This window comes from Lolium rigidum, chromosome 2 (genome assembly GCF_022539505.1).
Source record: "Lolium rigidum isolate FL_2022 chromosome 2, APGP_CSIRO_Lrig_0.1, whole genome shotgun sequence".
Lineage (NCBI taxonomy): Eukaryota > Viridiplantae > Streptophyta > Magnoliopsida > Poales > Poaceae > Lolium > Lolium rigidum.
In genome coordinates, this window is record NC_061509.1 from 237992257 (window position 1) to 238006917 (window position 14661).

At 47.0% G+C, this 14661-nt stretch overlaps 1 protein-coding gene across 1 annotated transcript; it reads left to right on the forward strand.

Moving 5' to 3' along the window:
• The first annotated feature begins 12078 nt into the window (after positions 1–12078).
• Positions 12079–12962, forward strand: LOC124688374 (thaumatin-like protein). Its single transcript, XM_047222061.1, has 2 exons — positions 12079–12143; positions 12227–12962. The coding sequence occupies exons 1-2, from the start codon at positions 12079–12081 to the stop codon at positions 12960–12962; spliced, it is 801 nt and encodes a 266-aa protein (XP_047078017.1).
• Positions 12963–14661: the final 1699 nt, after the last annotated feature.

Consider the following 14661-nt stretch of genomic DNA (forward strand, 5'->3'; position numbering starts at 1 on the left):
CTAGAAACAGCTGGTTGACATTGTGTACACAACTAACACACCACCTATCGCGAACTCACGGTCAAAATTTGAGTTTGATGTAGTGATGCATTGCAGTAGACAAACAACACAAATCATCAATAGACCATGTAATGGTCATAAACTCTCTAAATAAAGTTAAAATATATTTGACATGAATGTCATAGGGAAGTATTCTACATCCACATGATTCAATGTTCCACTCACATGTGGTGTTCATTACCAACGTATTTTACGATGATTATAGATTGGTGTTTTTTAGATTGCATAATGTGAAATATTACATTTCACTCACTGTCGGAGCCAACTAAGACAACGCCCTCGCATTTGCGAGGGCCACCATGCTAGTTCAAGAGAAAAGTTGTCCCGTGCGATACAGGCCAGCGCTAGCCATCAGCCAAGTGTAAAAATGCCTCCCATCAGCCGTCATTCGGACCGTCCGATCGATTTAAGTGAGCGATTCTCGCGCTTCTGATCTTGGTACAAAAATGGTTCGTACATATCAATATTTTAGAGTATGCAACATTTGTCTCTAACATTCTTTCCTCTAGTTGCGAAATAATGGTCCAATTTTTTTGCCAATGGTGCAAAAAAATCTCGGATGTAACATTTATATCTGTGTATCTAACATTTTTAAAAATCCGACATAGTTTTGTAGCATTTCTCTGCAACAAATCCAACATTTTTTGCATAGCTAATCCAACATTATAATAACACGTATGTAACATTGGTGCAATTTTTCTGTATTGAACATAAAAGATCACTGTATTATTTGCTCACATTTGCAAAACAAAATATATACATGTATGTATCAAAAAGTGGCATCCTATGTAACATTGAAGGAATCCCCTAGCAAAAATCGAGCCTCAAAACCACCATGGATGATTCGAGCTCACCGGCGAGGGGAAGCTAGAGGAGGACGCATTGTCGTGGCGGGGAGCTTGCACTGCTGGTTTGGGAGCGTCCAGACTCCAGAGTGGCATGGCCGTAGGGAGCCGCAGCCCTGCGCGACGGTGCGGCGGAGAAACCCGGACAGATGGAGGCCCGGGCAGCTGGGCACATCCGGAGGGGAGACGCCAGAAGGAGGTGCGGGTGGAGGGGAGCCGTTGGAGGGAGGTGCCACCGAAGGGGAGCAGCCAGAGGGAGGTGCGGGCGGAGGGAGGTGCAGCGGGAGGCCCCATTTGTGGTGCAGCGCGGCGAGCACGAAGAAGGGGCAAATGGGACTTGTGCAGAGGAGAGCTGTCGGAGGAAGGTGCGGGCGGGGAGGGGTCAGAAGCAAGCATGGGGAAGAAGCGAGCAACACTTGTGTTAAGGAAAGAGACGAGGAAGATGGGGTTGGGGACGAGCGAAAGAACAGACCGGCTGTCAATAAAAGTTTTCCGCGATATATCCTACAATGTTTATAAATCGGTCTTTGCCAAGCTATTGTCTTCGATGTCTCCATACACGCATGCACACAGTTGCCTCCATGCTAGAAACCACACATGCACCGTACCGGCAGCACTAGGGCATCTCCAGCGGGACAACTAAAAATGGCGACCCATTCAATCTGTTTTGGTCGGTTTCGGTAAGCCAGCGGAATATTGCGTGCCGATGTACGGCCGGCCAGGACAGTGCACCCAAGGTGCCACCCAATTGGTCCTCTGGCTATTTGTCCTGCTCACCCGAGACAAACAATTTGGAATTAAGTTTAAAAAGCACATGAAAATTCGACCGAAATTTCATTAAATCAAATGTAATTTACATAGTTTAGAAATAAAATCTAGACCCTAGTTTCCACGTCGCCGTCTTCGTCGTCGCAGACGAGGTCGACGACGGGCTGCCTATGCTGACAAGCTGCTGGCCATGGCAGGCATGCTAGAGTGCAACCCAACGGTCGCTGATGGAGGCACGCTTGAAGTTGAGCAAGGTGTGCACCAATCCACCGATGGATACCACGTTCAACCGTAGTCTCATTGGAAGCATGAGCTACATTGTTCACACCAAGCCGGACATCGCATTCGCCGCTGGCTACATCAAGGTACATGGAGTCCCCGACCATAGAACACCTCGCCGTGGTCAAATATCCGCTCTGATACATTGCCAGGAACAACAGCTACAACTTCTTGTAGACCAGCTCACGAGACAATAAACTGGTTGGCTTCCGCTAATCCGACGAAGCCGGGGATGTCGATGACCGCAAGATGGGTTTCGATCACCTGGCAGGTAGCCGGGCTCCCCTCATGTGCGCGCGTGTTTCATTGTGTGAGAGAGACTGGCCGGAGGATATAATATTTTTACACCTCATATAGACTATTTTTATATGTGTTTTTTGTAAACAATCTTGTTATAGAAACTATATTTTTGTGTTCTGCACCTAAACTCGATAACCTTGTACTCGAGAATCTTGTACTCTAGAGACCTCTGTGAAGTTGTACGTTAGACTTATACACTCTCTGTAATACTGCGACTATATGTCCCTAAATATTTAAAGATATCATGGAGAAGGATTGTAGAGAGACCTACATACAGTAAGGGCGTGTTTGGTAGACCGGGGGAGCTCAGATTTTCTTACCTCATCCCACTTTTTCATAGGAGATGTTGTTTGTTAGACCGGCTCGGGTCAGTTGGGCACTGCCCGCCTCATACCAAAAACGGACCTCAGCCCTGCCCGAGAGCGAAGCTCAGATTGAGCTTCGCTACTCAACCGAGCTGAGCTTATACGGAAAAAGCCGTCGCGGGCCCGCGTGCGCTAGGCAGCCCGCTAGGGGTCACAACCCCGCATGCTCATTTCCCCCACAACTGCCGTGGCTGCCACGAGCGACCTCGAGCGACCTCGCAGCAGCAGCGACGGCGGCGGCGACTCCTCGCGCCGGCAGCCCGTGCCGCTAGCCCGTGCCTCGTCGAAGCTCCTCGCAGCAGCGACGGCGGCGGCGACTCCTCGCGCCGGCAGCGGCTGCGCGTGGCGGCGACTCCTCGCGCCGGCAGCGGCGACTCCTCGCGCCAGCAGCGGCGCCGACAACCTCCAGGGACTCGATTGCTTTTTGGTTTTTATATCTAAGGAGCCGATTGCTTCTTTCTTTTCTGTCCAAGGACCTCTGTGTAAAAATAAGGTGGGAGAAAATCTTGGTCCAGCTTATTTTACCAAACAACATCTGTGCTGAGCTGAGCTGAGCAAACCCAGCCTACCAAACATGAAAGAAAATCTGAGCTAAACTTGTCTGAGGGCAACATGTATGAGTGGAGATATTGATTCTCTGATAACCCGGGCTACCAAACACGCCCTAAGATGCATATATTAATATGTGTATTATTGTGATACTTTTGGTTTGATTGACTTATATGTGAAATCCAATAGAATAAAATGATTTTCCTAAGCATGTATATGAAAGTAAACTAGCAATAGCTTCTCAAAATACAATCGTAATTTAGCATCTAAAACTTATTTGAGCAAATAAAAATTATGTTAAAGTATTTTCTTAATATGAATGAGCATGATTATATTTGTAATCTTACTTACTATACCTACTATTATCGAAGATATTAAGACATATGATGTATATAAATAAAAATGGCATGCATTTAATGTCAAGATTAGTTGTGATTAAATAAAACAGTTTGGTGTAAATATGTGAGAAAAAATAGTTTAACCCATCCATCATGGGCCCACAAAGTGAGTGTTTTCATAAAAAGTAGGATCTATCGAAGGACTCAGCTGAACATGCTATGTAATTCGTTCTGCTCAGAACTAGAGTTTACCATTTCATACTTCATGCTTGTTTAGATTAGTTGATGCATGCAATCTGAAATAACACCCATCGCTCAGGCTTGGCAGGCTCAACAGTGGCAGCAGGCTCTTCAAAACTACCAACAACAGCAAGCAACCACAAGAGGAATAGCAGCTTAGGCAGCACAAAGAGCGCGACAGCGCCTTCAGCAGGTGCAAGCGGCACCACACCCGCTCCTGTCCAGAAATATGTTCGATGTGAAAGACATCTCAAACATGTTTAGTCTCATGGAGCCAAGGCTGCTTTGTATACTGCACTGGGCTATGTTCATGGAAGGGGAACTCCAAAAACTAAAGTGGCACTGGGGGTCCAAATAAGTGCGTTTGTCATCTTAAGATGTAGCCTTGTGTTCCATTCTCATCTGAGTCATATCATTACCAAAGACTAATCTGTAGCGATCATCTACCTTTAACTACCACTATCTAGCTAGCAAGTGTTGTAGTAATTTAATTACTTGAACCACTATGTAACAACTCTTTTATTCATGTGCTCAATGCTTTCCAACATAGTTCATCCGGTGCTCAATGCTTTACTTTAATCGAATGAACTGTGTTGGGGCTGAGTGGAAATTCGGTCTGTATTTATCATTCCCTGTTACTACTGATTCTACCTTGAATTATGTCATTTAATTGTGGTGATCTGTGCCATGAGTAATGTTTGCCTTGCGCATTCCCATCATGTCAAGCGTTGCTTTGTTAAGGAGTTTACTGGAGCGCGGCGCAGGCTGTATGAGTTGGATGAAATTCTTGAGCATGAGCTGCTTGTTTTTGCTGTTGTTGGGCGGCAGTTACTGCCGCTCTGATCTATGGTTGGGTTCGCTTCTGGATTAAGCTTTCTCTCGCTCTACCCGATCCATTGGTCTTGTTTGTGAAATTATCTCACATTTCGCTTGTGAGATTCTACCTCCCCATTAATGCGGTTACCAATACTATTCTCGCTTCCGTAGACTTTTTGCTCGTTTACAGGTTCTGAATATGAGTTGCCAAGAAGTGCTTTTGCTTTGTCTGGGTACCAGCTGCAGAGAGTTCTAGGAATTTGGGAATTGGGTATCGGTTGCAATGCTATCCCCCTTTTTTCCCTTCCACCACGGAGTTTTGGACATTTGCAAGACTGTACTTTTGTTAACCGTTCATGCTTTTCCATGCCTCATTTGATATTTAGATTAGGACGGATGTCCACTTTTGTATTTTGTTTCTTGCTATCGGAGCAACAATTGATGTGTGTGTTCAACAACCTCACTTAAACTATGCAATAATTCTGCAGGATAAGAAAGTGCTATCATGGAGATTTCAGCTAAGTGGGTAAAATCACTGGTTGGGATAAGAAAGCATGAAAAGAGGCGAAATGCTGAATGCAGTGTTGGGGTAACTCACTGTGCACTTGTGCAGCTGTCTATAGCTTGAGATTTAGTCTGTGTTCCCATAAGATGCTTTGCTTATGCTAACACAGATGTTTTACCGGAACTCATCTGAACTTGGAGCCACTTTTGTTGTTGACATGTCATCTGATATCCGATAAGAAGGGTTGTTGTCCCACTTTTTGTTACATTTGTGTTTGATTATGGTGTTAGATCCTGGTTGTAGCCAGTGCTTGGGTCTTGCTGGAAGAAATTTAAGTATACTAGCTATACATGTAAACGGTTTAGGATCCCAGTTGACAGTTTAGGATCAAGTGATATTGTTGAGAGTTTCTTGACCGCTTGATTTCAGCAGCTGAACTGACAAAGCCACACTATTGTTTTAAAGCTTTACGTGTCTGAATTCAAAAAGTTGTAAAGTGCACATCTTATGTGAACTTGTTACCATAGTCAGTAAAGAGAGCCCTTCATACCTCAATTGCTAATGATGCGGTTGAATACACGGTTATTCCGTTCCTTCCAAATGAGCCAGGTCAGTAGATAGTAGGTTGTCTTCCAGGCCTGCTGATCGTGAGGATGTAGGTGCTGAAGCTGCATAGTGAGCATGTCTCTCAAGCCAAGATCATTCCCATGGGGCAGGTTGAAGGGTGCACCCAGGGGCGGGCCTAGACTTTTGAGTATGGGTATTCAAGATTATAAAATATTTTGAATACAAAACTAACGATCACACATATATATCATATTTGAGTACAAACGAGGGAAACATTGAATCCCACACATCTCATATGTTCTTGAGAAAACCCCATAATGAGTGATACTTGCTTGAGAAACATATGAATTTACCAAAAAAGTATCTTGAATATGTAAATTCCTTACAAATTTATAACAATTGGAGTGAACATGAAAATGTAAGTGTAGACCAAACACTATATTATCTATCTATAATAAAAATACATGCAAAAAAATTATTTCAAAAATAAGGATTAAAATGCGTGCATGGGATTTGAACTCAAGACACAGTGAACAAAACAGTTCCTTCCAAACCATTTAACCTACATCAAACTTCTTAATAGAGTATGACAGTTTTACTTTCTATACATTCCTTAGAACATTCATATATTGGTATTTTTTTCAAAATATTCAAAATATTTGGGTATTCAACTGAATACCCTTGAATTGAAGTGGGCCCGCCCCTGGGTGCACCCATGGCAGTCTTGATCTTTTGCGCAACATCTTGAGGAAAACCACAGGATCCCAGGGTGTGGTTTGTCATTTCTGGGGCAGAGTTGCAGAACGGGCAGTTAGGGTTGTGTGGGATATGCTTCTTGGCGAGGATGTAAGCAGTGAGGCACTTCCCCTGGAAGGCTAGCCAAGCAAAAGTTTTGGCTGCTGGAGTTGCCTGGGATGTCCAAATAAGCTCCTTATCCTGGGATCTGAACCTTCCCTCGATTATAAACCCCGACGATTCTTCCATCCAGTTATAACTCTATCACCTCGTAGTTTTGAATGTTCCTGAGAAAAAGATTGCAGAATACATGTGTTTTATTGATATATTTACATATATGAGCAACTAGCTAGATCCTGCTTGTACAAGTAAAGAGTTTATAATTCGTGTACAAGGTGGAGGAAAGATTTAGGACTACATGTAATGTAATTGTTCTGGCTGTTATTTTCTCACTTCAATTCCTAGACAGTTATGATTATTAGAGTTCCCAGTTAGTTTTAATATTTGGACTGCCTGCATTCATTGACATGTTCTTCTGATTGTGTATTATCTGATGGTCATTTCCTAATTTATTTTAAAAGGGTTAATTATTGGTTTGCCACTACAGCCCGCGCAACACTCAGTTTTGCCACTAGAGTAGAATGGTGCTCAGTTTTGCCACCGCTTCTGGCGCAGCTGCTCTATCGAGGTCAAACGGCCAGGCTTCAAACAATTCCGTCTCGTGCCTTTACTGAAAGTGGGGCCGGATCTTACAGGTAGGACCGCGCAATGACAAATTGGGTGAAGACCGAACTACCCCTGCTCCCGCCACACAACCACACAACGTTCCGCTGCTCCCGCAACCACCCGCGCCCCTGCTGGCACCACCTGCGCCGCCACCACCTGCGCCGCGGCCGTCCCGTGTGGACACCTGCTCCACCGCCACCACCCTCCAGCAGCACCTGATTTGCCCCCACCGTCTTGCGACATAGTCGCTCGTTCCGCCACTACGCCCTCCAACTGCTCGATGAAATGGCTAGTGGCGGCGACGACCTTGGCACGCGTCGGGGCGGAGACCCGCCGCGTCCACGACTGGGTTCCCGAGGGTTAAGCCTTGATCCTATTGAGCTTTCTCGTGCAGTGCAACAGTCAATTTGACATGGAGTGCTCATTGCGTTTGATTTTGCTTTTGGTGTGCTCATTGCCTCTCTATTTTTGGTTGGTTAGGATGGAATTGCGGTTTGCTTTGTTGGTGAACATTAGAAGGGAGCGATTCATAGTGGATGCAAAGGATCAAAAGAAATTCCAAGGAGGGTTTGATTATCGATTGCCAATGGATTGTAATTTGAGTTCTAGACAATTTGGGGAGGTAATTTGCGGCCCATATCCTTAGGGTTTGCATGATGAAGTGGAATTCGAATACTACAATGGGGGAAGTGATTGGGTGAAAGTTAGTAATGATGAAGAGCTTGCTACCATGTTTTCCAAGCATAAGGAGAAAGAGCAATTTCATGTGAGGCTGCAAAATGATGTGGTTGTGCCGGCAGTTGGACCTTCTCGGACAGATTCATGTCGTTATAATGGTAGCTCTAGCCAAAATAGTTCAGTTAGGGGAGCTTTAGTTAGTGCACGACGACGTGGTGGCTCGTCAAACATGGGCACCGGCAGTAGGGTCCCAAGAGAAGTGGACCCTGAATACATCGATGATGAAGAGAGGCTATATTCTGATGTTGTGCAGAATTTACGACGGCCATGTCGGGCTGAAAACCGAGATGAGTCTAACAATGAGGCTTTTGTGATTGATGATGAGGAGGGTGAGGACGAAGACCTTCCAGCTATTGAATGGGACCCTGCAAACCCTCAGATGGAAGAAGGTACCATCTTTGCATCCAAGAGTGAGTGTAGAAATGCACTTGTGACATACTGCATCAAGGCAGAGCGTACATTTGAAGTTGACCAGAGCGACAGAGTACGTTACAGAGTGCACTATCCGACTGAAGATTGTCCATGGAGGATGCACGCGTCTAAAATGCGAAATAGCATGAATGTTCAAGTCAAAGTGAACCCTTTTAGACACACATGCCTGGAATCAACCCTGAGGAAGGAAACAATCACTAGAGCCAAGTCAAGATGGGTGGCTGAAGAAGTAAAACAGTGGGTGACAGAAGACCATCAAGTGGGTACAAAGGAGTTGCATAAGAAGCTCAAAGAAAAGTTCAAGATAGAGGTACCATACATGAGGATTTTCAATGGAAAATAACATGCTATGGATTCTATTTATGGTAATTGGCAGGAAAGTTTTAAACTGTTGTATTCATTTAAGGGTGAAGTGGAGAAGACCAGCCCAGGTAGTATTGTAGATATTGACCACCACACCGTGGAGTACGGAATGACAATGACCAAGGAATGCTTTAGAAGGGTTTTTGTCTGCTTTGAGGCTTTTCGCTGGGTTTTTTTTTGGAAGGCTGCAGGTCCTATTTGGCTATTGATGCTACTTTTCTCATATGGAGGTTTAAAGGATAGTTAGTAGCAGCTTGTGCAGTTGATGGACACAATTTTGTATTTCCAGTTGCTTATGGCGTGCTGGAGGCAGAGTTTGAGGAGAGCTGGACTTGGTTTTTGCAGAATCTGCGCTGTGCTATTGTCCATTCCAATGGGTTGGTAATTCATACAGATGCTTACAAGGGTTTAGAAGTAGTCGTTGACAATGTGTTCCCTAGAGTAGAGCATAGGAAATGCATGCGTCACCTTGCTGGAAATTTTGGGAAGAAATTCAAATGAAGGGTGTATGCCGACAATTTGTGGACAGCATCTTTGGCTTGCAGTGTGAAGAAGCACAACTATCACATGAGGCAGTTATAAAAAAATGAAAAAGTGAAGGAATACTTGGAAATACACCACTCCAAGTTATGGGCTAGAAGTCAATTCAATGAAGTGAGCAAAGTTGACTATGTGCATAATAATCTTGCAGAGTCTTTCAACTCAACGATCCGAAAATTAAAGGGTCTTTATTTGACGGATTTGCTTGACAAGATAAGGATAGAATACGTGCAAAACCGCCTCCCATAAACTTTGTGGAATATTATACTCAAGAGGTCGGTTAACTATTTGTTAAGAGCTTCACATGACTTATGACTCCATGTGGCATGACCTCGTCGATTGCAACCGCAGTATACTTCACAGTACATCGTTAGCAGGGCCGGCCCTAGTGAGTGGGCAGGGTGTGCGGCCCCTAGGGCCCAAAAAATCTGGAGGCCCCATCCCAAGTATATCATGCAGCTACGCAGATCCTGGTTCCAAGATGACTGGACGACTCGATGAGAGATAGTTCCAGCGTCGGTTCACATCATCCTGAATTCCTGATCAATCTACTGTCATCTTCGGCTCTTCCCGCTGTCTGCACCGATTAGCGTTCCGCCGATCCCCATCGCCATCCGCCGCCGCCGGTAACAGAGTAACCGTTCGCGACTGCCCACTAAAAATACTCTTTTATTTCTAAGTATATTTCCACGAACTTCTTTGAAGAAAAGATTTAAAGAACTCATGATGTTTAAAGATATCTTTGGTTTTTTTATTTTAAGTGGTAGTCAACTTGAAGAGGGTTGTGGAAGATTTGCATAAACTTTCTCTCTTAAAGGTGGTTCGTGTAATGTTGAGGTATATCTTATTTCTAAATTAAAGATGATGATATTCACCTTGTCAGATGGTGTAATGGTGTAATGTCTGCAATGGATATTTTTGAACATATTAGAGAAGTGGATTGTTATCCTAATATCTTCATTGCTTATCGCATCTTATTTACTATGCCCGTGATTGTCGCATCGGCTAAAAGAGTTTTTTGAAGTTGAAATTATTGAAGAACTATTTGAGGTCAACAATAACTCAATAGAGGTTAAATGGTTTGGCAATATTATGCATCGAGAAGAAATTATCGGATGACATCGACATCGATCCCATCATTAGTGACTTTGCATCAAGAAATGTTACAAGAAAAATTTAAGATAATATGTATAAATTATTACATATGCTACCATGTTTGAATACATTTAAATGTTATTGATGACATGTTTTTTACGTATATATCATTATTACTGTCGTGGTTTCTATATTAAGGCCTGAAATTTTAGTTTCGCCTAGGGCCCCCAAAAGCGTTAGATAGTTGAGGTCGACCGTCCCTCCTTTTTTGAGAGAAAAAATAGTGAAGCGGTTGGGCAAGAACCCGACGTCCTCAGCTACACCATCTTTTTTTTAAACAGAGGCAAAAGCTTTGCCTCATCTATTCATTAAGCAGAAGGTGCCCAGTTTTTTAGAAAAAACGGGACGAAAACCAACAACAATAGTGCCAAAGCACACCCACAACCACACTCACTCCGCCACAAGGGGCACACCTAGCCACCCTGGCTACCCAGAAAAGCTACACAAGAAGCTCAAGCCGGCCTATGCCAAACAGATGACTCTTCGAGAAGAGACCGGCAGATCCGATTCTGGAGACGAACCTGGAGAGGAGATGCGCAAGACAAGCGCCGAATAGGACCTTCACCGGACCGTCCCTCGAAGGTCATCGTACACCGCCCAAGAGCAGCTTCGACTTCACAGCAAGAGGAGACCACCACGAAGACATTCGGACATGTCGGAACGGAGCCGACTAACATGACCTTGCCGCAACCAGACCTTGGTCACCACCATTGTCGTTGCCTCACAAGACTCCACCCGGAACACCCGTATCTCCGGTTGACCTCCTGCCAACCCAGATGCCCAGTGTGTCCAGGCCGCCGGAGAGCGCGAAGGGGATCACCAACTTCAAGACGACGCCCTCAAGAGGGGAAACAACAAAGAGACAACGCCGTCGTCCGATCCCACGGGATCTAGATTTTCACCCGAAGTTGTGAGCCCGAGGGTAGCGAAGGTCGGAGAGCTCTACGGCCGCCCCCCAAGAAGGACGGCGACATCCACAGACGCCGCGCGGTCAGGCTTTCGCCCGGAGCATACGAGCCACCACACCCTCACGCGGCCAAACAACGAGAAGAAGGCCGAACGTTGCTGGCCCGCACTCCGCAGACACACCTCATGTGCAGAAACGGCGCCACCACCACCACAACCAGACCAAGGAGCTCCGCGAGCTCCACTGCCACCACCCGCACCGCGGGGCTAAAGAGCCAAGTCACACCACCACTGCCGACCAAGCTCACCGAGAAAAGCTCCGCGGGCGCCGCCAACCGCCAGAGCTTCGACGAACGCCAACACAGGGTTCCAAGATCGAGCCGTCGGCCGCAGCAGCACGAGCTCCCCGGTCCAGCCACCATGCCGCCCTCGCAGCCACAGCGGCCGCCAAGCCACCCAGAGCACACGCAGGGCCGCCGCCCCGCAGCACTGCGCCCACCCGCAGCCCCGCCTCCGGCCCTCAGCGCCCGCCGCACCGAGCAGGGCGTCTCCACTGAAGTGTTCAACAGTTCAAGCTTACCTAGTGCTAACAGATAAAATTTCCTTACCCACCGAATCTTTTTTCGGCCCAGCAGGTCTCTGCACTCGGCCGCTCTCATAATGCCCTAGCTTTACTTCCATTGCAATGCAAGTCGCACTAATGCTAATCTCCTCCTCCCAGTCCTAGGTAGGCTTAGTTAGACTCAATCAGTCCTCATCTCTTCCCTGCATTTTGCAAGTATAAAGCTCGGCCGGCTACATCTCCATTTGCATTGCAGATTTGCAGGTGTCCTCCTCAACAGATTGGAGAGATGGCTGTTCTTCCTCTAGTTTTCTTGTGCATCCTCGCGCTGGTTCTCCCAGGTGAGTCTGTGCTCGCGGCGAAGGCCAACACGTTCAAGTGCTGCGTTTTGCGTTGTACTGAACACGTACTTATACATCGTAATATGGTTTCGCAGGGTCGGTGGTGGGCGTCACGTTCCACGTAAACAACAAGTGCCCCTTCCCGGTGTGGCCGGCGGCGGCGCCCAACTCCGGCCACCCCGTGATCGGCGACGGCGGCTTCTTCCTCCCGCCTGGCCAGTCGAAGCGCGTCATGGCGCCGGCCACCTGGAACGGCCGCATCTGGGGCCGCACCGGCTGCGACTTCGCGGGCGCCAACGCCGGCTGCCTGACCGGCGACTGCGGCGGACGCCTCGCCTGCAACGGGTCCATCGGCGCCCCGCCCGCCACGCTCGTGGAGGTGAACCTGCACGAGGACCAGAGCAAGGGGAGCTCCTCCTACGACGTGAGCGTGGTGGACGGGTACAACCTCCCGGTCGCCGTGTGGACCAGGCCGGCGAACCGCAGCAGCAAGTGCTTCATCGCCGGGTGCGCCAAGGACATGAACGCTCTGTGCCCGCCGGAGCTGCAGGTGAGGAGCGGCGGCGGGAAGGGCAAGACGGTGGTGGTGGCGTGCAGGAGCGCGTGCCTGGCGTTCGGGCTGGACGCCTTCTGCTGCCGCGGCGCGTACGGCACGGCGGAGACGTGCCGGGGCAGCGTCTACTCGCGCATGTTCCGGGACGCCTGCCCTGGCTACTACAGCTACGCGTACGACCAGGCCGCCGTCGCGGCGCGCTGCTACGCGCCGGAATACGTGGTCACCTTCTGCCCGTCCAGATGGGGCGCCGCGCCCGGTCGTGTAGCCCAGCTTTGATCACTGGCAGGACCAGCACGCCGCGCGCCCTCTTCCAACGCCACTAGCAAAACCAACTAATATCGCGTATATATACCTGCGGCGTATATGTATTTACCGATGAATATATTTGTACTGGCATGGTACACGTATAAACTATGTGATATTTAGACTAAAATCGTTACATGTATACACTATGTGATAGCATCTCTAAACTTTTCCTTAAATTCATAAATATTAGCGATACAAATACTATAACATTTTGCACAAATATATTAACTCTCAAAAATAGCGAAAGATCATAAAAACTTCGATTGATGCACTAGGCAACTCAAGCAAAAGTCCAAACTTGATGAGGCAAGGCAATATATTTCAACAAACACTTGTCTCAAGTGTAGAAAAATAAAACCATTTGTTTATGTTCATCACTATCAGCATTTTTTTCAAAATGGGGAAATATCGCCCAAGCTTCTGCATCCAAAGGGATGCACACGGCTTTTTTTATTAGATTATTCACAACACCTTACAAGAGCAATACAAAAGATCAAACTCGAAGCCACCTCGCTAAACCGTAATAGGATTTTTGTTTTACTTTTTGCATTGACTAATTTTAATTTGTAAAAACTAGGCCCCGTCGTGACCGCCCCGTCGTGTCCGCGATTCTCTCCGGTCGCCGAGGGTGAGCTAAATCATCGCCTCCCCTTCTCCGCATTTTCTTATGTCACTAGATTCATTTTCCAAGTAAAGTTGCGTAACCTAGGTGTCACGTCCCGTCCGCGAACGTTACGCGGATAAATATGCATTAGTGGTCAGCATATTTTGAACCGTAACGCTTGCGGCATTTACGGGACAGTCGGCGGATGCGTAGTTGTCTACGTTTTCCATATTCTACTCCGGTCCGAGTCAGGATTTCGGCGGCGCCTCCCCGTTGTTCTCCGGATGCACATCCTCTCGGCTTTTTGCCGAGACGTGTATCTGGAAAGCAGCGGGGAGGTGCTGCCGAAATTCTGATTTAGACCGGGGTAGAGCATGGAGAACGTAGCCAACTACGGATCCGTCGGCTGCTAGGAGCCCACCTAGTAGAGATGTAGGTTGATGCATGCGTTTCGCCCGGTAAAATAAATAAAAATATGATGCATTTAATTTCCTATTTGATATAAATGCTATGTATGTGGTTTGGCTCCCAATAAAGCAGAGGATGGCTGATAATGGATGGATGTACAATGAGCATGTTAGTGCGACTGAGAAAACAGCTGAGTGGACAAGGAAGACCCATTTTCTAGTGAATGAGTAGCGCATGGTACAAAGGGGCTGGTTCGGCCACTTTGCCCTTGTGTTCGCTGCGTGAAGCGTCTCCGTCGTGGAAAGGATGAAATGTATAAATACCTTCTGCAATATGGGTATATGCATGGGTACGTCCCGGAAGTCGACTTTGATGAGCGCGAACGTGACAGAGGTGAGGTGATGCGGCAGCGGCTCAATGGCAATGAGTACGATGGAATTAGAGACTTTCTAGATGATCTCGTCCATGCCGATGTCCCGGATTCGCCACCTCCAGAACCGGAGGCGCTGATGACCCACAAGTATAGGGGATCGCAACAGTCTTCGAGGGAAGTATTACCCAATTTATTGATTCGACACAAGGGGAGACAAAGAATACTTGTAAGCCTTAACAGCGGAGTTGTCAATTCAGCTGCACCTGGAAATAGACTTGCTCGCA

Bases quoted from the DNA above. Each gene is read 5' to 3' on its own strand.
- LOC124688374 (XM_047222061.1), top strand. From the start codon at position 12,079: ATGGCTGTTCTTCCTCTAGTTTTCTTGTGCATCCTCGCGCTGGTTCTC. The intron at 12,144-12,226 runs CGCGGCGAAGGC...TGGTTTCGCAGG, and splicing joins CTCCCAGGTGAGTCTGTGCT to GTCGGTGGTGGGCGTCACGT.